General features: G+C 39.8%; 2 protein-coding genes across 2 annotated transcripts; both read right to left on the reverse strand.

The window, feature by feature from the left end:
* Nucleotides 1-1,920: 1,920 nt before the first annotated feature.
* On the reverse strand, nucleotides 1,921-10,171 carry hadh (hydroxyacyl-CoA dehydrogenase). The gene is made up of 8 exons (XM_012852732.3): nucleotides 10,020-10,171; nucleotides 8,184-8,312; nucleotides 7,949-8,106; nucleotides 5,222-5,348; nucleotides 3,361-3,450; nucleotides 3,209-3,281; nucleotides 3,019-3,135; nucleotides 1,921-2,144 (listed from the first exon to the last, which is right to left on the reverse strand). Exons 1-8 carry the CDS (start codon nucleotides 10,134-10,136, stop codon nucleotides 2,026-2,028), a joined length of 930 nt encoding a protein of 309 aa, XP_012708186.2. The 5' UTR covers nucleotides 10,137-10,171; the 3' UTR covers nucleotides 1,921-2,025.
* Nucleotides 10,172-11,972: 1,801 nt separating this feature from the next.
* Nucleotides 11,973-20,696, reverse strand: LOC105917817 (cytochrome P450 2U1). The gene is made up of 5 exons (XM_036136678.1): nucleotides 20,627-20,696; nucleotides 17,661-18,311; nucleotides 14,984-15,145; nucleotides 14,746-14,913; nucleotides 11,973-12,875 (listed from the first exon to the last, which is right to left on the reverse strand). The coding sequence occupies exons 1-5, from the start codon at nucleotides 20,694-20,696 to the stop codon at nucleotides 12,679-12,681; spliced, it is 1,248 nt and encodes a 415-aa protein (XP_035992571.1). The 3' UTR covers nucleotides 11,973-12,678.
* Between the last annotated feature and the right edge of the window lie 737 nt (nucleotides 20,697-21,433).

A 21,433-nucleotide genomic window follows, 5' to 3' on the forward strand; every position in this document is an offset into this window, starting at 1 on the left:
CACGATGGTGATTATGTGGATCTCTGTTCTGCTACACAGTCGAATAGGAAAAAAAAAAAAGAGACGGGTGCTCTTTAAGCCTGGACTGGGTTTTCTACCACACTTTGCATCTGGAGAGCATTCACTACTTAACTTTTTCCACGTTTTCATGTGGAAAATTGTTTGACTTCATCAATGATCCCTGAGGCAGAGCTCCAGGGTTTCTCTCTGTGGAGATCGAAGCCTCCAGAAGATCAAGCTGATGTGCTCCACCAACCAGATGGGAACGACAGCCTGCCAAGTCATCCTCAGTCCAGAAGAAACTATCATCTACACGCCGATGACACCAGAACTGGACTTTTTGGCCTAAAACTCTGGAGGAAAACAAGCAGGTATTAATTTTTGCTAAAAGCATCCCTACTGTGAAGCACGGTGGTGGCAGCATCATGCTCTGGAAAACCCTGCACCTCTGATTTGGCCAACAACTCATGTTCTAACACAAGATAACTGGTTGTTCATCCACCCTGACTCAGCTTGGAGATGAGAGAAATTATGGAAAACACCCAAAAACAGTTTTACTGAGTTCATAGAGGCCTGGCCAGGAGGAGTTGAAGCCGTGGGTATTAAGTACGGGGTCATATTATTATTATTATTGGATATTATATATAGAATACAACTCAAAGTAGCGCGTCCCAGAGTCCCTGGTGTAGCGGGTTATGTCCACATTTTTCACATGGTGGTAGGGCTGGGCGACAAGGCTTAAAAATAAATAAATAAAATAAATAAATAATAATAATAATTATATATATATATATATGTGTGTGTTTTTTTTTACACCAAATCCAATTAAACATATTTCCCCCCATTTATTTTACAAAAAGAAATTATTTTTACAAACCTGCTTTTATTTTAAGCAACTATATGTTTGCTGCCAGTGGTTTTACACGGTGAGTTAAGAACAAGCTTCACTTCTCTTTAACTTCAAACCAACTTAAAAAAAAATTAAATGAATTAAAGTGCCCCGTATTAATGGTTAAAAAAAAGTATATTTAAAATATATTTTCCTGAACATATATTTATTCTATTCTCTTCAAGGAAGCCCGAGTGTATTGGCAAAATAAAACTCAGATTTTCCAAAAACTAAATCTTAATAAACTAAATTTGAATTAATTAATATGGGGGACTCGGGTTAAAATCCCGACTGTGTCAGGAAAGGCATCCAGCCTGAATGAGGAGGCAGCTAAAAGGTCTCCCATCATGAAGATGTTTCCTGGATCACCAAGAACGACAAGGCCAGAGGTTCTGCTGCGGTGAACCGGGCTTCAGGGCGTCCAGAAGGTCTCATGCTGTGTGTGGAGTCATGTTGCCACCAGTGCAGAGCTTATTAAATCCTGGCAGTAGGTGCAACAGACTGAGTTATCGCAATATTTCAATTCAAAATGTTCGGAGGTTTCCAGGTTTTCCATCAGATCTTTATAGATCTTTATATCAGACATTTAAATATGCAACGTTCTCCTAGTTGGGTTTTCTGGTCAGGCCAGAGACACTTTGGTCCTAAAGACAAAAGTCTAGACACCGGGAAAGTGATTAAAGCAGTTTGTAATTCACACAGAACAGCAAAACGATCGACGAGATGGAGAAAAATTCAAGCTGTGATGGACCAAAGCTAGCGGGTCATCGCCTAAATATTAATCAAGTGTTTGATTTTCTAGATATTCTGATTATTCTCTCTTAGACTAACAATGTCTGCCAATTAAAACTATTTTTTTTATACTCTGTGTTCATTTCTCCACAGTTGTCAACTTGGAAAAGGCGAAAATGTAAAGTTTTTCTCTGCTGCCCTGTGATGAAGGGCAGCAGAGAAGCTGCTTTTGGTCAGGAAGGAGAACCTGAAGCTCTGCAGGGAGTAGAAAGATGGAAAACAGGAGCTCTGACGGCAGTTTTTAATCTGTTTATTCAGGTTTTACATTCAGCGATGGTCTGGATGGAAATGTCCTGAGAGGCACTGTTCTGTCCGGTTCCCGCTGACGCCCAGAACCGCTCCAATCACTTGTACTTGTAGAACCCTTCCCCCGTCTTTTTGCCCAGTTTGCCCTCGGCCACCAGCTTGTTCAGGAGCTCGCTGGGAGCGAAGAGCGGGTTGTCGGGGTCCTTCTCACTCCAGCCTAAAGATTCAGGAGAAAGACGCTCATTTCCGTCCCGATGTTTGACGTTAAAGGATGAACTACAGTCTGCAGAGGTTGACCCCATAGACATTATATACGTAGACGCGTCATAGGGCGCAGGTTCGCACGTCAACGTCACCGCCATATTGTATGTGGCAGAAAAAAGTTGAGTTCTGCTATTGTGAACGTGAATCAGAGAAGATGCCTTATTCCTGTGCTGCATGGAAATGTTATATATATATATATATATATATATATATATATATATATATATATATATATATATAAAAATAAAATGTGTGTGTATGTGTTATGAATATATTTGTTCAATTTGTTAAATCTAAACATATTGTTCATTATTTCATAAAACCGTGTCACATGTGAACCTTTAGGAACAGACTTTTTGGGTGAGTATTAAAGAGGTAAAATTAATAATATGAGGAAAAAAAAGTCCTAGGTCAATAAAGTAAAAAAAAAAAAAAAAAAACACAAAAGTGATAATGTTATGAGAAAAACGTCATATAATGAGAATTAAGAGGGAACATTTGCAGAATAGTCAGAGTTTGCAGAATTATTTCACTCCTGGAGTAATAGGGCCAGGTTAGATTATTTTAAATATTTTTATTCTTTAGGAGAATAAATTCAGGAGAATGAAGCTAAAGGGATACGAAAATAAACTTGTAATATTACAAAAACAAAAATACTACGAATACAAAGTATATTCAGAGATTAAAGTCCCTCTGATGCTGTTTAAGTGACTGAGTAACTGCAGATTTGCCACATTTAAGATGGCGGACGCTCTGACGCATCGCAGCATAGGCAGAACCCGCCCAATGAGGCGTCTACTCTTATATTATGTCTATGGTTGACCCACCGTCTATGATGAACTTCATCGTGTCCAGCCCCACGTAGTCGCTGAGCTCAAACGGTCCCATGGGGTAGCCGGCGCCCAGCTTCATGGCGACGTCGATGTCCTCCTTGGAGCCGTGACCTGGAGAAAGAGACGCGCTAGCTGAAGTGAAACCACGGCGGCGCCTTTAGCAGCGAGGGAGACGTTAGCCCACCTCTCTCATGCAGCCGCAGGGCCTCCATCATGTAGGGAACCAGCAGCCGGTTCACGATGAAGCCAGGAGTGTCCTGGAGAAACACACGAGAGCGGGTCAGCAACAGAGCTCCACTTCGGGACGTCTGATCCACCTGCAGCAACGCCGCTCACCTTGCAGGACACCGGCGCTTTGCCGAGCGCCTTGCTGAAGTTCAGGAGGGAATCGAACGTCTCCTGGCTGGTCGCCGGTGTCGCAATGACCTGCAGAAGAACAACACCCACCCGGATCAAGACGGGAGACGGCTTTTTATGAAAAGATGGCTCATTCAGAGGGCTCGGCTAATAGTTTTCATGTTAACAAGTTCTCCCACATCTCTGCAGCTCCTCCAGAGTTACCTCCATGCTTGCCCCTCTGATAATTGCTCACCTGACGCGGCTCGCAATTAAGGTTGACGGCCACGACGGTCACAATTAACGCATTTTTTGGACTATAAGTCGCTCCAGAATATAAGTCGCATCAGTCAATTTTTTTATTTTATTTATTTCACACAACTTTATTCTGCTGCACAGCTGTATACACAATTGGCTGAATAACATGGAGCATACCTGGGAGATTAAATTAGGTAAATTAGCACAACAAGACGCCGACTCCAACCCTTAAAGTTCTCATCAGAGCATATCAGTCTAATAACGCTGAAATTGAACGCAACGGTGCTACATGCTAAGCTACATGCTAAGCTAACAGTACGACACGGATCATTCAGAGCAACATAAAGCTCAGTGAATCAGTGAAGTTGTAAAATGCCTGGACAACAGAGCTGTAAGCTAACGCTAGCTGCTATTAGCTTCACAAACGGCCCAGTAACAGGTTCTGCGGCGGTCTGGTTCCTTCAAGCTGCACCACGCAACGCTCTGCTGTGTGAATTCAGACTCTAACAGAGAAACAACATAAAAACATGTTCAGTATTTGTTGTGTATAAGTTAATGTTTCAATCCATTTCTACGAGGTGCAAGAGCAGGATATAGTTCACAGGCCTAGAGCGCCCTCTGGTAGTTATAGACGGTAATGTTTACTACTTGGTTCATGTTCAGTATGATTTACCATTTAAAACTGATATAAAAGTCGCACCTGAATAGAAGTCGCAGGATCGGCCAAATTATGAAAAAAAGTGTGATTTACAGTCCGAAAAATACGGTTGTCACTATTTTGTGTTGATCATTAAAAATGTTGGTACCCCTTTACAATAAGGCTCCCCTTATAGAAGGCTAATATCGTTTATTCGTAATCTGTAAACACTTTATACCTCATTCATAAGTGGTTATGATGCATTAATTAAGGACAGGAAGGAGACAAAGCTGACTGGTTTCTTGCCAAATAGTGAGCCTTATCTGTCCAACTATATATTTCATCTAGAGTGGTTTAGATTAAATGTCAGACTAAATTTCTACCTTGTAAGCACAAACGAGTTAGTTTTGTCTCTTGCTCGCCCTTAATTGATGCATAATAAACACTTGTGAATGAGTTGGTGTTTACAGATTATTATCCTATCTTAAAGCTATTTATTACTCATCTATAAGGAGAGCCTTATTTTAAAATGATACCAAAATGTTAATAAAATCTATTGCACTGTTTAAAGACTCCAATAATCCTCCTGGTCTTCATGTAGGTTCATGTCTAAATTCTGAACGAGAAAATACGCCTCATTACTCGTTATCTCTGTGCTCTAATACGTCATTTTAAAATTAAAAAGTATTTATTTCTTAGAGAATATTTCAAGAATTTCCAGTTTTTCTTTTTAACAATGACATAACTTCATCCGAACATTTTAAAGACACAGGAGACGTACCCAAACGCCACTGGGACTGAAACTATTTGACTTCCAGTATATTACGATACATCCAGCAGGTTGCCCCGTTTTATGGGTTCGGCTCTGATTTGATGAGTTTTGTTCTGATCTAAAAATAAAAAATAAAAATGCTCGTCTGCCTTAAACAAAACGGAACGGTTGTTTTCTCTGTGTGTGTGACGCACCTCTACGAGCTTCATCATGGGGACGGGGTTGAAGAAGTGGAGGCCTCCGAATCTGTCCTGCCTGCTGGTGGAGCTGGCGATGTCGGTGATGGGCAGAGACGACGTGTTGCTGGCGAAGATCGTGTGTCTGCAAAAATAACCATTAAAAAACTAATTGTTCATAACAATGATAAACAATGTTTTGGTTTGAATGTAACATTTTCATGTTTTACAGTTTAGAGGCCTTTTGAATCGCTTTAGTTCTGAATGAATATGTTCTGTTAAACCCAGTTTTCCATAAATCATCCATCATCTCCTGCTTATCCCGTGTAACCTGCTCCATCTTGGCTCTATTATCAGAATCTATTTTGGCTTTTGTTGTTATGCAGATGACACCCAAACTTATACGGCACTAAAGAAAAAGGACTGCCACCCTCTGAGCGACGTGTTTTCAGCTGTGGGTGACAAACGCCCGGATGGCTGTGAAGTTTCTAAAGTTCAATGAGAATATACCACATTCCCGTATTTTTACGTCCCTGCACTGGCTGCCTGTATATTTTAGTATTAATTTTAAAATTAATTAATTTGCTTTTAAAGCCTGGCCTTGCCCCGCCCTATCCGTCTGACCTGCTACATCCCTGCAGACCTTCCTGTCCCCTCAGCCGGAGACGAAGAGTTAGGCCAGAGGAGACCGGGCTTTTATCACTAGCAGCTCTTAAAGACCATAAAACCTTTTTAAATCCCGTCATAAGAAAGAGAAAAATAACTTTTGAATTGCTTTTTAACCATTTAATTTTTTTTATTTGATTTTACTTAATTTTAACTATATATTTTTTACAGTTTTAATGCAGGGCTGTTTTTATTTATTTATAGGTCATATTCCCCTCAACAAGTTCTGGTTCTCCTCAGAGTGAAACATCCCCAGAAAACCATGTAAGGAAGGCGCCAAAGACGAATGCGGAGCAGAAACCCAAGCCTCTGCAGGAGATCCAACCTAACGTGATGAATATGTCTGTGAACCTCTTACTCTTGCAAAAACTACAACTAAAAGTAAGTACAATTTTCTTGAAGCGAGCGTATTTGCCCTTGATTTAAGCAGGTAAATGAGACGATCTGCCAATTGGAATACGATTTTTGGACTTAAAATAGGAACAACCAATCTCTATTATCTTATTTTAAGTGCACTAAATCTATTTTTTTTTTTTCGGGGTATAAATGCAAGAAAAGCCTTGCCTTTTATTTTGTTCAGAAAGCAACAGCACCCCCTGCTGGTTGGTCTGTGCCTGCAGTCAGTAGTCCAATGAATATTAGTAATAAACTCCTAAAAAAAAAAAAAAAAAAGCATAAAACTTAATGTAACCGAAGTTTGTTTATAATATTAATTGATATTATTTTGCCACATGAGTTTCACTACTAGTTAAAATCATGTAGAGGGAAAAGCCTTTTATATTAAGATTATATAGTGAAAGTGTGGCAATGTTGAAACATTCTAGTTGTTAAACTATTGTTATATGCTATAAATGACATATACACATGTTATAAATGACATATACACATATGTGTTAAAAGGGATTCTGGGTAATCTTCAGAATGACAGCTTTAATGGATTAAAACAGAAAACGAGTTTAATTTCTGAACCATTTTGTTGGGATGGAGGCTGAAGATTTTCCTTCTTCAAAGGGAGGCACAGAGAAAAACTCTGAGAACCAGCGGTCCAGTTCAACCTGTCTTTGGTATTTCCTATTGTGTGCATCTTTTTTCAGATGTTGCATCGTTTTTCTTTTATTTATGTACATTTTTAATCAGAAGTTTTTGCCTCGGTTCAGATGAAACAAGCCAAACCCCAACCATGACGCTACCACCAACAGCGATCCTGTTTTCTGCTTCAAAACACAAAACGCTTGTTAATCCTGTCAACAAAACCCCTTCATTGTTGTCCGCCAGCGTTTTGTCAACTGGAGGCCGTGATACTTTCGCTGTTTGTCAAGCAGAAGCTTCGTGTGTCCAAACTCCTGTTTATCTGTCCCTGCTGCTAAGGTACAGAACCGAAATCAAAGCAGGAACGGGTCTCTGAGTCTCGCTGGCAGGAGGACGGCTGGACGATGTTTAATGAGACTCATGGAGGAAATAAGTTCCCATGGAAATACTTTGAAAAGCCTGAATCTTTGATCTAAAACAACCAACGGGGCAAACATCCAGAGCTAAATGAACCACGGACCTAAAGACGGAGGAACATCTCCGTCGTTTTCACCTTTAGTGACAGACTTAGACATCCTGTCTGTAGAAAGGAGCGCTACCGCAGGTCATTTATCCCGGCTGCTATCAGACTATATAATGCTGCACTGTAACTGTAATAACCGAGCAATAACTAGAGTGTAATTACTATCTAACACCCTGTGCAATAATTCTGTTAAATAAGCGACTCCAGCTGTATAGTTATCTCATCACCTCACTGTTGTTCCATACCTGGTACCACCTTAATGCACAATTTGTATTTGTATATAAGCCACCCTGAATGTACATAATCATCTCAAATCTGTTTTATTGCCTTTGTATTTTTATTTTTTATTTTTTACTTTTTATTTTTTATTTGATACACTGTTTATATGTGTAGATCCATTGTTTATACCTTATGCACCTTTTCCTCCTTTTGGCACCTTCTTTTGATCACTAAGCCGATGTGTGACAAGTGAATTTCTCCAATGTGAGATCAGTAAAGCTTATCTTATCTAAACCTCCGACTCTTACGCGGGTGCCAGCTTGTCCAGGCGACCGAAAAGATCCTGCTTGACCTTCAGATTCTCCACGATGGCCTCCAACACGAGGTCGGAGGTGGGAGCGGCAGCCGCAGGGTCTGTGGCGGTCGACACGTTCTGCAGCACCTTCTGGATGAACTCCTCACCTGCCTGGGGAGAAACAAGCAGGTTCACTGAGAGCTGCTCGGCGTCTCTAAGCGATCCTCAGAGGACCTGCAGCTCCTCACCTCTGGCTTCTCAGCAAACTTCTTCTTCGCCACTCTCTTCAGGCTTCCTTCGATGCCTTTGACGGATTTCTTCAGGATGTCCTCGGACATGTCCACCAGCGTCACGGTGTGGCCGGTGGAGGCAGCGACCTTCCAGGAGACAAGAAGCTGAATCGAAGGGCTGCTACTTATTTTTGACGTCAAAACATCAGACCGGGCTTTCAGAACAACGCAGAAGTTCACCATGAGTTTAGGGCGAGCGTTTCTACAGAAGTCAGAGTTAAAATAAGGAACCTGGGAATAAAGCGTTCACACTGAGCCTGGTTCTGGTTCTGCTGGAACTCTCTTCCTGTTAACGGTAAGTTTTCCTCTCCACTGTTGTTACATTAGGGCGACATGGTTTTGCCAAAAATCTAAATTATGATATATTTCAACCATGATTGCGATTTAATTTAGACTTTTTGCTGCATTAACCACAAGCAACAAAAATGGTCTGAAGATAAAGATGTTTGAAAACAAAGACTATTTAAAACTGGGAATTGAACTGTTTTTATTATCATTCAAGACAAAAGCTTTTAATTGAGTTGGACATCAATCCTTCTTGAACATAAAGTGAAACCATCAAACAAGTTATGTATTAAACAGTTTGACCGCTACTTAATGCTGTGGTGAGATTCATGAAAGTTTCTGGTAAAAAATAAGTATGATTATATAAACTCTAAAACAAATAATAAAACTAGATTATCTTACTGCTGCAACTTAATTAAATTTTATTTATATAGCGTCAATTCATGAAACATGTCATCTTAAGGCACTTTCCACAGTCAAATTCAATCAGATTATACAGATTGGTCAAAAAAATGTCCTATCTCTTCCCTTCCATATGGTGCAAACCCACTTTAAACATTTTACCGACACCTAAACGACACGTCTGATCCATTAATTGTTACGTAGCTGAAAATTGCAGACCTCTGCAATTTAGAAATTGTTTTATAAAATTATGATTATATTGCAAATGTGATTAATTGTCCAGGCCTACGCCACATGCATGCTCAGTATGACTGAATGCTGCAAGTCTGCCGGGTTTCCTTAGATAGAAAACTTTTGAATTAAGCTGAATAATAAACTGAACGTGACTGTGTGGTTTGATAACCGGGATCAATAGAAGAGGACCTGGAAGCAGTCTGTAGGTTTAGTTTAAATAGAAGAGGGAGGACACGTTGTGAATAATTAGTGCTGTAAAAAAAAAAATCTATTTGTTGAAATAAATCCTGAGAAATAGATTTTTATCTCTGGGCTTTTCTTTCCCTGCTCATCGTGACCCAATTAGTGCAGAAACATTGAGAAATGCCCCATGGAGTCACCAGATGAGGCTATTCAGCAGCTCGGTTCCGTTGTGACATTAGAACCTGCATAAAACGGACCAGGGAAAAAAGTTCTGAAGAATCCTCTACAGAGTTACTGGTGAAAACCAAAGGAAACATTTAACTGAGAAGCCCTGGACTTGGTAGCTGATCATTAACAGGTTTAAAGTTTATAAATTGAGATGATCCACATGCAGCCACCACTGTGTCCAGAACCGGGCAGAACCCAGCGGACTGGACCGGGCTGCTGAAAATGTTGTAAAATGTTTAAAGGGTCAAAAGGTGAAATGCCCAGGCAGATGTTTGGACGTCCTAAAAAAATCCAGCATGAATATAAACTGGACCCAGAGGAAAAACTCAGATTAAAGAGTGGAACAAATCTACGGTGGCCCGGATGGTTCAACGAAATACAAATCAGCGTAAAACGAGCAAGATGGAGAAAATAAAACATGCAATTCCCTGGAAACCTGCAATGCGTTTGCGCCTCTCTTACTTGTGCAATTCCTGCACCCATCTGACCTCCTCCAATGATCGTCACGTTTTTGATGACGACATTCCTGGCAGCAGAAGAAGAGAAGCTCCTGCTGATGTGGTGGGTGAAGAAAGCCATGCTGGAGCAAATCCTCTCCAAAAGTACCGAACCTAAAGCGCGCAGAACCGGAGAGAGGTTCGGTACTGGGTGAAAGGTCGTCTGCAGACTACTTCTTCACCCGTGAAGCCTTCAGATTCAGCCAGCGAGCCTCCTGAAAACAGCACTACCGCCCCCTAGTGGACTGTTTCCATCTGGAGTGCTCAGGGTTTGGCTGTTTCTCTCTTTTTTTCTTTACACACTGAAAACACACATGTGCTTCCTGCTGTTAAAATATTCACATCTGAACGCTGTGAGTGCTGCCACCAAAGTCTAATTCCTTGATTGTGAAAACAATCATGGCCAAATGAAGCTGGTTCTGACGCTATAAGGTGAAAACTAAAACTCATAGTAAGTTGTCCGGATCTGTGGAGCAACTTTCCCACAGTTTTGAGTTTGACTTCTTGTGTTTAATTATGTTGCACTTTTGATTATTTCCGATTACATTAAAGAAAATTTGTTTTTTTTAACACATCTGTTAAAATGGTTGTAGTTTTGGAAATTAACTGTCTTTATTATTTCTGTTAATTGTCGCCTCCTTCTCTCATCGTCTTTAATCAGCTTGGTTTGGAAATGTCTTGTCTTTCCAACAGGGGCCTCCGACGAGATCAGATCAGATTTCTTCCTTTTAAATCTTTTATTTCTGAATTCTACTCTTTCCTAGATTTTCATTTTCTCGTGTTTTTTGTTCGTTTTTGTAATTTCCTGACCATTTCTGTTGAGAAGCATTTACATAACCGGGTTATATCATCTTTATGTCCCACAAATCACAGAGAAACAGTCCAGAACTTAGCTTTTGGCTTAGCATTGCGTCGAAGGGCTATTTCAAATGTTTAATTTCACTATTTTAACTGTTTCAAAACCCCTGACACTGAAACATCCAATCCAGACCAGATTAGTCAATATTGAATGGTTTATGATCTGTGATAATATTATCTCTTTTTTGGCATTTTAAGCGTTTAGTTTAAGAAGAAGTGCAGAACGTCTCCTACTATCGACTGCTTGGTGCTTGTTCAGATGTTCTGATGACTTTTTTACAGCGTGACGACTGGATCCGTTTTAAAGCACTGAAAGCTGGTTTGGTAACTTGACAGTGAAAACAAAAGCTCCTGTTTTGAGCAGACCGTTCTAACAGATCTCGCTCACCTTCTGCGTCGACCTTACTAACCTCAGGACGAAGGTCAGGACAACCTCTTCTCTGTAAACGGAACCGGTCCAAACACAAATTCCTTCCGTTAACAAGTTATTAATGAACACAAAGCAGGAGATGAACACATCCAGCTGAATGCAAAGCTACCTACATAACTAACTCATTAACCAATTTAGTCCTTAACTAATGTATTTAGAGGTTGGAGGAACGTCTGTTCTTCAGTTATTTCTAATTATGAGAAAATGTAACTGTTCTGTTACTTAACTTTTTATTGTGATTTATTACATGCAGTTTCCAATGAAACCTTGTTAGTGGTGTGTTTTTTAATAACGATTTAATATTAGACAGCTATGTTTTTCTTATGTTTGTGGTGTTATGGAAAGGTGCAATGTGGCGGTGCAGTGTAACCTCTATGTCTGAGGCAACTTTCTTCAGACAGAGACAAATAACGAGACTTTGGCTTAACTCTGCGCTTTGTTTTTAAAGTGTTTATGAATCACTGAAAGAATAAAGGACTTTTACGTTTCCCGGATTTTCCAGGCTGCTCAGCAACAGAAAGAGTTTCAAGTTTCAAGAAATCATTCAGAAATTTAGCGACCTCTGCTGGTCAAATTAAAAACTGCACCTGGGAACTTTTGGGTAATTTTGGTAAAAATGAATAAATAATGTTCCAACATGATTCCCATTTTAATTGATCTCAGATCAGTCATGTCATTTCACATTTGATTTTTTTTTTTTCGTGAAAAAATAACTCTTATCCGATTCCACAGACATTTCAGCAGCAGATACAAATTACATTTGTTTAAATAAAACTTCTAATAAAACATTCCAATAATATCCTGTTTTTCAACAATTCTTATAACAGAGCTGCATCCGTTTTTTAGAAAAACAAAGCAGAAAACATTTAAAATATGACAATAACCTCATTAATATTCCAACTTCTAGTAATCCTATCTGTATTACATACAGAGCAGAAATTCAAAGCTTCTCTTAATCATATATACAGAGAAAATATGCAGTAAATATTGCCATGAAACAATAAAATCTTCATCTGGTATTTTATAGAAACATAAAAAAACCTGATCTTAACAGATTAAAATGACTTCTAAAATTAGATAAATATCTTCCTAAGTGCTTAACAAATAAAAACATTTACACAATTGCATTAAAGTCATTGCATTAAAGTGAAATAACCTGAAAATAAAATCCTAGTTTTTATAGTCAAATACATTTTGACTAATTAGAGAAATATTCTTGAAATGAACAGATAATAAAATATTGCAAAGAGCCACGTTTTGGTTTAAGAACTCTCTGATTCAGAGTCGGACACCTGAGAAGCATCTCTGGGTTCTGCCAGACGTCCCAGCGGCCCATCTAGCTGAGACCCTCCTGGGTGCGGGCGCTCACACACACAGCGAAGGGACAGGGCGCCAGCGTCAGGCCGAACCGACCCTGCAGAGACGGAGCGGGTTTCCCGTCTGGGAGCCGGAAGCTGAAGGCCTGCAGCAGACCCGTGACGGTCAGGAAGAGCTCCATTTTGGCCAGCTGCTCGCCCATGCACACCCTCCGACCTGACCGCGACACGACACACATACCGTCACATCTCTGATCTAAGAGCCTCTGCAGGTCAGGCGCAGATCAGTAAATTAGAATTAAACAGTGAAACATTTAGTTATTTCAAACACTGAAACTCATGTAGATTCATTCCACAATGGAGGAAAACATTTCAAGTGTCTATTTCTGTCCATTTGGATGATTACGGCTTACAGCAAAACTGAAATTCAAATTGGAATATTGCATAAGACAAAACAGGATTTTTTTTAAAACAGAAATATCTGCCTATCAAAAATATTCACTCCATATTTGGTCCGGGCTCCTTTAGCAAGAATTACTGCATGAGTGGGGCGTGTCACGGAGATGAGCAGCGGTCCAGTCTTCTTCTTTCCACCGTGGCCTAATAGTTATAGCGCATGTCCATCACCTTTATCTGCTCATGATGGAGCACATAATCAAGGAACTTGATTAAAGACCTTTTAAATAAAAAAAACATTATATCTCTTGTACTGTTCATTAGTTTTGACTTACCTTATGTACTATATTGAAGTGTGAGGAAACCCCTATAAAACTAATTTAAACCCATTGTTCAAAATTCAAAAGAAATCTGTTGGAATTGTAAATAAAGCAGATTCTAGAGAGCATACAAACCAACTTTTTGTTAATTTCAAAACATTAAAATTTAAAGATTTGGTTGACTTTAAAACAGCTCAATCATGTACAAAGTAATAATAATTTGTTGCCAGCGCACATTCAGGATCTGTTTTTGATCAGGGACGGTGCTTAGGATCTTAGAGAGTATAAAATGTTCAGAAAACCAAAAGCAAAAACAAATGTAAAACAGCATTGTATTTATTTTGTTGGGGTTGATGTATGGAACAAAATAGATCAGGAGCTAAAAGACTGTACAACATTAAGGTTTAAAAATATATTTAAGAATAATGTGATTAAATATTATGAATCATGTGAATGTAATTAAGAGCAGCAAGATATTGGGTGCATTACCTTTTTTTCAAAATGTTATTGTAGAATAATTATTTTCCTAAAATCATATTTTGGTATATATTATAAAAGGTAGCCATCTTTTTCTCTTTTTCTTTCTAGTCCAGTGTAAATTGGTTTTGGATGGTGGGCTTTATAAGCTTATTGCTTCTGCCAATACACCCTTTTTCAGACGGTTTTAATTTATGTTACAAGGACATATATTTTAATTTATTATATATTTGTGTGTCTGAAATAAATTCAACTTGACTTTGGTTGAAGCGCTCACAGCGTACAAACATTTAGTAAACTTGACTGTGCAGTTATGCGGGACAAGCTTAAATCGAAGGCAAGCGGACTTTCTCTGTTCTTTCTGAAGACTTTTCGGCACCTTTTCAGGAGTCTTTGTCAACTCTGGCAACTCGCACTGAGCAAACTGCAGTTGCTGCGCTGCTGCTTTTAGTAAACTATATAAAAAGTGTTTTTTTATGCAGAGAAAAGAAAAGGTTACAGGTTGTGAAAGTGCAAATGCTTCATAGCGGTGTAGCTAACTAATCAGGCTGTAAGGTGTTGGTTGTGTTCATCAGAGAGGCAACCTGGGGGAAGAACCGTCTCTGTGGAGGCTGGTTCTAGCAGAAACTGCTCAGTAGCTCCGACCAGATGGTTAAAAACTAAACGCTTTGTGTCGGGGATGTGTGGGGTCTGCCGAGATGTTAGGAGCCATTTTCTAGAACCATAGACCTGTACAAGTCTATGGTAAAATAACATATTTACATTTCCTGAGCAACTGAATTTTGGGTTTTTCATTAGCTGTTAGCCATAATCATCATAAATAACAGAAATAAACAAGCTTCCTGAAGATATTCTGATTTATTCAGACGGAGCTGTGCATTGTGAGTGCCATACCGACACCAAACGGTATGAAGAACTCCCTCCTCAGCAATTTTCCTTCATGGTCCAGGAACCGAGCCGGCTTGAAGGCGCCCGGATCGTCCCAGACGCTGGGATCTCTGTGGACTGAGTACAAGTTGGGCATAATGACCGTTCCCTTGGGAATGGTGTAGCCCCTGAACTCTGAAAAGAAAAGCGCGTAAGACAAGAGGTTCTGGGTTAAATCACAGCCCGCCCTCTGGTTTGTGGTTACCTGTGGTCTCTGATGCCATGTGAGGAATGCTGAGAGGAACCACTGCGGTCAGTCTCTGCACCTCCATGATGGTGGCTTCAGTGAAAGGCAAGCTTCCTCTGTCTGTCAAGGATGGAGGACGCCGTCTGCCCACAACTCTGTCGATCTCTGCCTGGACCTGCTCTGAAACCCAAACAGATGGACGGAGGCGTCGCTAGGTTCATGGCTCTGGATGAATTAGTCATGGAAAATGGCCAAAATTCACAGAACAAACCAGTGCAGCCTGGTTAAAATGACACCGAGAATGAAAATGCTGACACATCCGTCTATGTTGAGATGTGGTTTGAATATTTACCGAGCCAGACTGGCAAGCTGACAAAAAAAAAAAAAAATCAGGAAGTACAAGAGACACGCGAACCGACTGCAGATTATTAATTCCGTTTTTCACAACATGTTTAATAAAAAAGCAAATATTCTACATGACATGAAGAAAACATCTAGAGATCTAAAATATATGATAAATTCTCTTCATAGATGTAAACATCTTTATTCCTGCTTCTGGCCTTTTAAGCGATTTGTCACCTTTTAGCCACAAACGTTCATGTCTTCCGTTGGGCTTTTAGGCACACAGCAGTCCATAACTGTGAGACTGGAGGGAAATACAGTAAACTAAAAGCTTTTTACAAATAAAAATCTGAAAGTTTTCAGTCTCTAGATGTGAAGCTGATTGAAACAAACCCCAGAATATACGAGGATGCGCCGCCATGTTTTCTTTTCCTTTCAGATAATTTAACAAACCATGAAGCCTTTTCCCAATGATTCCTATTGATATGAATTTTATGTTAAGTAAATGTTTATGCAAATTATTAACAATTAATTCATTTTTCTTTATTTCTGAGAAAAGACTTACAGAAAACTGTGCATCTCAGCATAAACTCACTATAACAAATCATATTTGTTATAGTGAGTTTATGAGACATAAAATATCAAACTAAACCATAAAGACGGATGATTAACTGATTAACAAATTTTGTAACAAAGTCTCTGAGGAGGGAAGTTGCTCACCGACCCTAAACATTCCTCTAAAAAGTGGTCAAGTCCAAACGGGAACTCTGCAGAAAGTCTGAAGAACTGCTGATCAGAACCGCTTTGAAGTCCCACATGAAAGAAACTTCTGGCAAAACCCACAGATGAATGAAAGCTGCGTCTCTGATAAATAAATTTATCAGTCATCCCATTCCTACGGGTCTTTTAAAGAGAAGTTTCTGTTGTGGGCCGAGTTAGAAGGTAAAGGCCATCTTTTGCTGCACACTGCCAGTCAGCTGGCTGAAGACAGCCGGCTACACCTTTGTTTTGCTGACAGGACAAGTCTGGAAATATTTGGAAATAGCTCTAGTTATGAAAAATAGGTACAGTTATTACTCCAAGTGGTGACCCATGATGTCCACCAAGCAGCTGAATGTGGGATAGCTAACTGAACAGATAACTCAACTAAATAATTCAATTTTATTTTAGTTACATAGCACCAATTCATGAAACATGTCATCTCAAGTCTCTTTCTAAAGTCAGCCTCCATCAGATCCTCCAGGTTGGTGAGAAAGTTTCCTCTCTAAGGAAACCCAGCAGGTTGCATCAAGTCTCTCCAAGCAGCATTCACTCCTCCTGAAAGAGCGTAGAGCCACAGTGGACAGTCGTCTGCATTGTTGATGGCTTTGCAGCAATCCCTCATACTGAGCATGCATGAAGCGACAGTAGAGAGGAAAACTCTCCTTTAACAGGGAGGAGAACCTCCAGCAGAACCAGAACCAGGCTCAGTGTGAACGCTCATCTGCCTCCACCCACTGGGGCTTAGAGAAGACAGAGCAGAGACACAGAAAGCACAGAAGCTCACATTGACCCAGGAGTACTTTCTATGTTAGAGAAGACAGAGCAGAGACACAGAAAACAAAGAAGCTCACTTTGACCCAGGAGTACTTTCTATGTTACAGAAGACAGAGCAGAGACACAGAAAACAAAGAAGCTCACTTTGACCCAGGAGTACTTTCTATGTTAGATGGTAGTAGAGGGTGATCAGCCTCCCCTGATGATGTCACAGCTAACAGAACATCAGACCAGGTGTACCTTCTATGAAGAGAAAAAAGACAAAGAACTAAAAGTTAAAAGCTGAAATAACAACAAACAATGCAAACTGGAGAGGAGTAGGAGAACTCAGCAGTGAGAGAAATAGGCCCTGATGTCCCCCAGCAGCCTAAGCGTATAGCAGCATAACTACAGAGATACCTCAGGGTAACATGAGCCACTCTAACTAGAAACTTTATCAAAAAGGAAAGTTTTAAGATTAGTCTTAAAAGTAGACGGGGTGTCTGACTCATGGACCAAAACTGGGAGTTGGTTCCACAGGAGAGGAGCCTGACAGCTAAAGGATCTGCCTCCCATTCTACTTTTAGAGACTCTAGGAACCACCAGCAGACCTGCAGTATAATGCAGCAGCTAATAGTCCACTTGTTGGACTCTAAAAGCTCTGATATTCTGCATTCGATGTTTTTGTAAAACTTAGCAGATGTTTACTTTTATATTACAACTGTAAAGATTATTAAATGTAACAAAAACTGTACTTCTTCCTCACAGAGATCAAACCCTGAGAATCTCATAAAGGCCTGTGTTCGATACAAAGCAGAGTTTATGGTGGCGCTCTTACCTTGGGTATCAGGGTATAAGACCATGTACAGCAGAACCCACAGAACTGAATTGGTAGTGGTGTCAGTTCCAGCGATGAAGAGGTCCCCTATTATATAAAAGAGATAGTCCTCTGTGAAGCTGCTGCCCTCCTCTCCTGCAGCTTGCTGTGCCAGCGTCTCCATCAGGTACATGTCTGTGAGATCCCTGGGGTTGTCCGGGTCTAAGCTCTCACTGTGGTCTGCGATAATCCTCTTCAGGAACACCGTCATGTCCCTTTCCACCTGCCGTAGTTCCCTAAACACCCCGAAGGGCAGATAGTAGAACGCCGGGAAGACGTTGATGAGGACCGCGGGGCTGTTCACGCAGATCTCCAGCCCCCGCGACATCAGGTCCAGGATGGTGCGAAACTCGGGATCCTCGTGGTGGAAGCGGCGGCCCAGGATCAGGGAGCAGATGACGTTTGACACGGCGTTGCTGATCAGCTGGGAGGGGTCCACGCCGGAGGCGCCGCGCTCGCCGTTCAGCCTCAGCAGCTCCGCGTTGAGGGAGGCCACGCCCTGCTGGATGCACGGCTCCAGACTCAGCCTGCCCAGGCCGAAGTTCCTGAGGGTGGCGTGGCAGAACCGCCGCTGCTTCCTCCAGACCGGCCCGTAAGGTGCAAACACGATTCCTGGAATTGAACCGACCACCAGTCAATTACGCCGTCGTCAGGAAATGTTTCTGCTGTTTTTGTCTCACCTAGATACTTAAGATACAATTAAAAACATATGTAACATAAAAAAACTGAATTTAGACTAAATTTGTTATAAAACTATTTTATTTACTGAGGAAAACAGCTTTCAAAACTACCCCGGCCCTCAGGAAAAAGTAATCCCCCCCTAAACCTAATAAAAGTTTATGTCCCTCTGGGCAGCGAAGATTTCCATCAATCATTTGGGAAAACTGGCAAACAGCATGTTTTTATTTCTCTGAAGGAACTTTAGCCACATTGCACCATTTCCCAGCATGACCTGCCTCCTCAAGGCCAGACTTTGACTAGGACACTCCAAAATCCTGTTTATTTCTTTATCTGTTATTATGTTCTTATTTGCTGCTGGTGTGCCTTGGATCTCCAACCTGCTGCACAACCAAAGCTCTCTTGAGTTTCGTTTCCTGCACTGATGGTCAGACTTTCTCCAGAGAGCAGAACTCCAGGTTTATGTTCTGTTTAGTCAGCAGTGGTTCTAGGCCTGAAATTAGCGAGGCCATCTCTATCCAGTCTCCATGAAAACTGAGAGAGGCCTGCAATGATCTCAACCACAGAAGAAGAAGAAGCCCCGGCCCGTCTGCCCGCTCCCTCCTACCGTCACTGGTGGTAAACAAGATACTGAAACTCTTCCGCTTCAGGCACAGACTGACCACCTTTTTCTTTTTTTGTTTCACACTGTAGCTCTCTTCATCATCATGTCAGGGAGCCACAGCTCCACCGTAACAGAAGCTTTTTGTAATGAACAGATGCCAGAAGAGTATAAATGAACTGTCCACTACTAGCTAATGAACGTAGAACTTAAAACACAACCGGATAATTAATTATGAGAAATAAGTGAGAACCAGAGATTAAAAACGAGTTAAGCTGTGAGACAGAACCTTCTAGGCAAGGTGTTGGTGAAGATTCTGTCTTTCAGGTCATGATCAGTCCAAAAAAGGTTAAAAATAAAACAACTGGAAGTCCAGTTGTTTTATTTTTAACCTTTTTTGGACTTCTAGCCAAGGCAAGGTTATTTATAAAGCACTTTTCAGTAACAAGACCATTCAAAGTGCTGAACATGAACAAAAAAAAGCTCTTTAAAAGCGGGACTGTAAACGGTGGTTTAAAAACAGAGGTCTCAAAAGTTTTCACATCTATTACTCAAGTAAAAGTCTAGATACTAGGGTTTAAAAATACCTCTGTAGAAGTAGACGCATCAATTCAAACCTTTTACTCAAGTAAAAGTACCACATATAAAACTAAGTAGAGTATTAAAGTAGAGGTATCCCCCCATACCCACCTATTACTATAATTGTATAGTATCATGTTAATTAATATTGGGGGAAAAAAGGAGATTGTCTATTTCACCCACATATATGTGCATTAAAACGAACCATTTGTATAGTACACATACATTAAAGCTCCATATTGTTGCAACACTGAGCATTAACATGGTTTCATGGAGCAGAACATCTGATGTCTGGTTGCCTATAGGTATTGGTGCAAACAGTCAAACTTCAGAGACATATTATCAATAACCTTTTACTTGTTATTATTGGATTATAACTTAATATTCAGCCTAGGGTTAGGGTTAACCACTGATGAGGACAACAGATGTAAGATAAGAAAACTGGACATGCAAATGAGTGCATTAACTTTTTATAACCATTACCCCTTGTACGGTTGTCTGTATACAGGAGACAGTGTTGTCAAAATGAATGATTCATCCTAGCGGTTAACCAAAAACTTAATAAAAAAGTAGGAAAATAACAAATAATTCTAAAAATCCAATGTTCTTATTTTACGTTTTGTTCTTCTTAAGTTTTCTTTGGGCCGTTTGGCAAACAACTTGGTGCAGTGCTGCCTTCAACCACCATAAAAACCACCAAAACGCCATTTATCTGAATATTGTTTTTGTTTTTTTATTATACCAAGCTGAAATCAAAGAAGTAATTAGACTATTTTTTAAACTGTAAGGAAAGTACAGAGAATTGCTAATTGTAGAAGTAAAATGTAGGCAAAAAAATAATGTTCCCACTAAAGTATAAACCAAAATGTCTACTTAAGTAAAGTATTTGTACTTAGTTACTTACTTGACACCTCTGATTAAAAATAAGTTTCTTGACATAAGTGTATTTATTTAATCTAAGCAGTTAAATAAGATTATCTGCCAAGTTTTTGTTGGTCTAGTGTAAATTTTAATGTTGTGATGTCATTAGCTGTAAATGGAAAATCAGATTAACAGTAATTAAATTCACTGAGAGTGCACTGGTTCCCAAAGTGGGGGGCGCCTTCTGGGGAGGTTACTATAATTGCAAGAGGGGCCATGGTAGAAATCAGGGGCGGTTCTAGACAGGGGCCAACAGGGGCCTGTGCCCCTGTAGAACTGTTCCTGGCCCCTGTTATGGCCCCTGTCCTAAAGACATGATATTAAATTTCTTAGGATGATAAATGCTGACAAAGATACCGTGACTGACTGGTCATTTGGATCAGTTGTATTTTTTTTTTCGTTTATGTTTTTACCCAATAATAAAATAACTAAATAATTAAAAAATAAACATAAAAAAATAACAATAATTAAAAATTAAGCTGTTTCACGTTATGCTCCTGTTGTATTGAGAAAAGATCAGGGGTCTGCAACCTGCAGTTCCAGAGCCACAATTGGCTCTTTGGCTCACTTAATATATTAAACGATGAAATGTTGACCTGTTGAGTTTTATTTCCCCCCCAATCTTTTGTTCTGTGCCCCTGTGAAAAAACACTGGCCCCACCCTGGCCCCCCTGCTAAATTTGGTCTAGAACCCCCACTGGTAGAAATGGACTGTAAAAATGATTTAATTACACAGTAAAATAGATAAAATAGAATAGAATAAATCAGTTAAATTTAAAAGTGGTAGTTTTGTGATTTAAACAAGATAGCAGTTTATTTTATTGTTATATTGTTAAAAAAAAAAAAAAATAAATAAATATATATATATATATATATATATATATATATATATATATATATATATATATATATATATATATAATTATTATTTTATTATATTTACAACCAAATTAAT

This window comes from Fundulus heteroclitus, chromosome 5 (assembly GCF_011125445.2).
Source record: "Fundulus heteroclitus isolate FHET01 chromosome 5, MU-UCD_Fhet_4.1, whole genome shotgun sequence".
NCBI lineage: Eukaryota > Metazoa > Chordata > Actinopteri > Cyprinodontiformes > Fundulidae > Fundulus > Fundulus heteroclitus.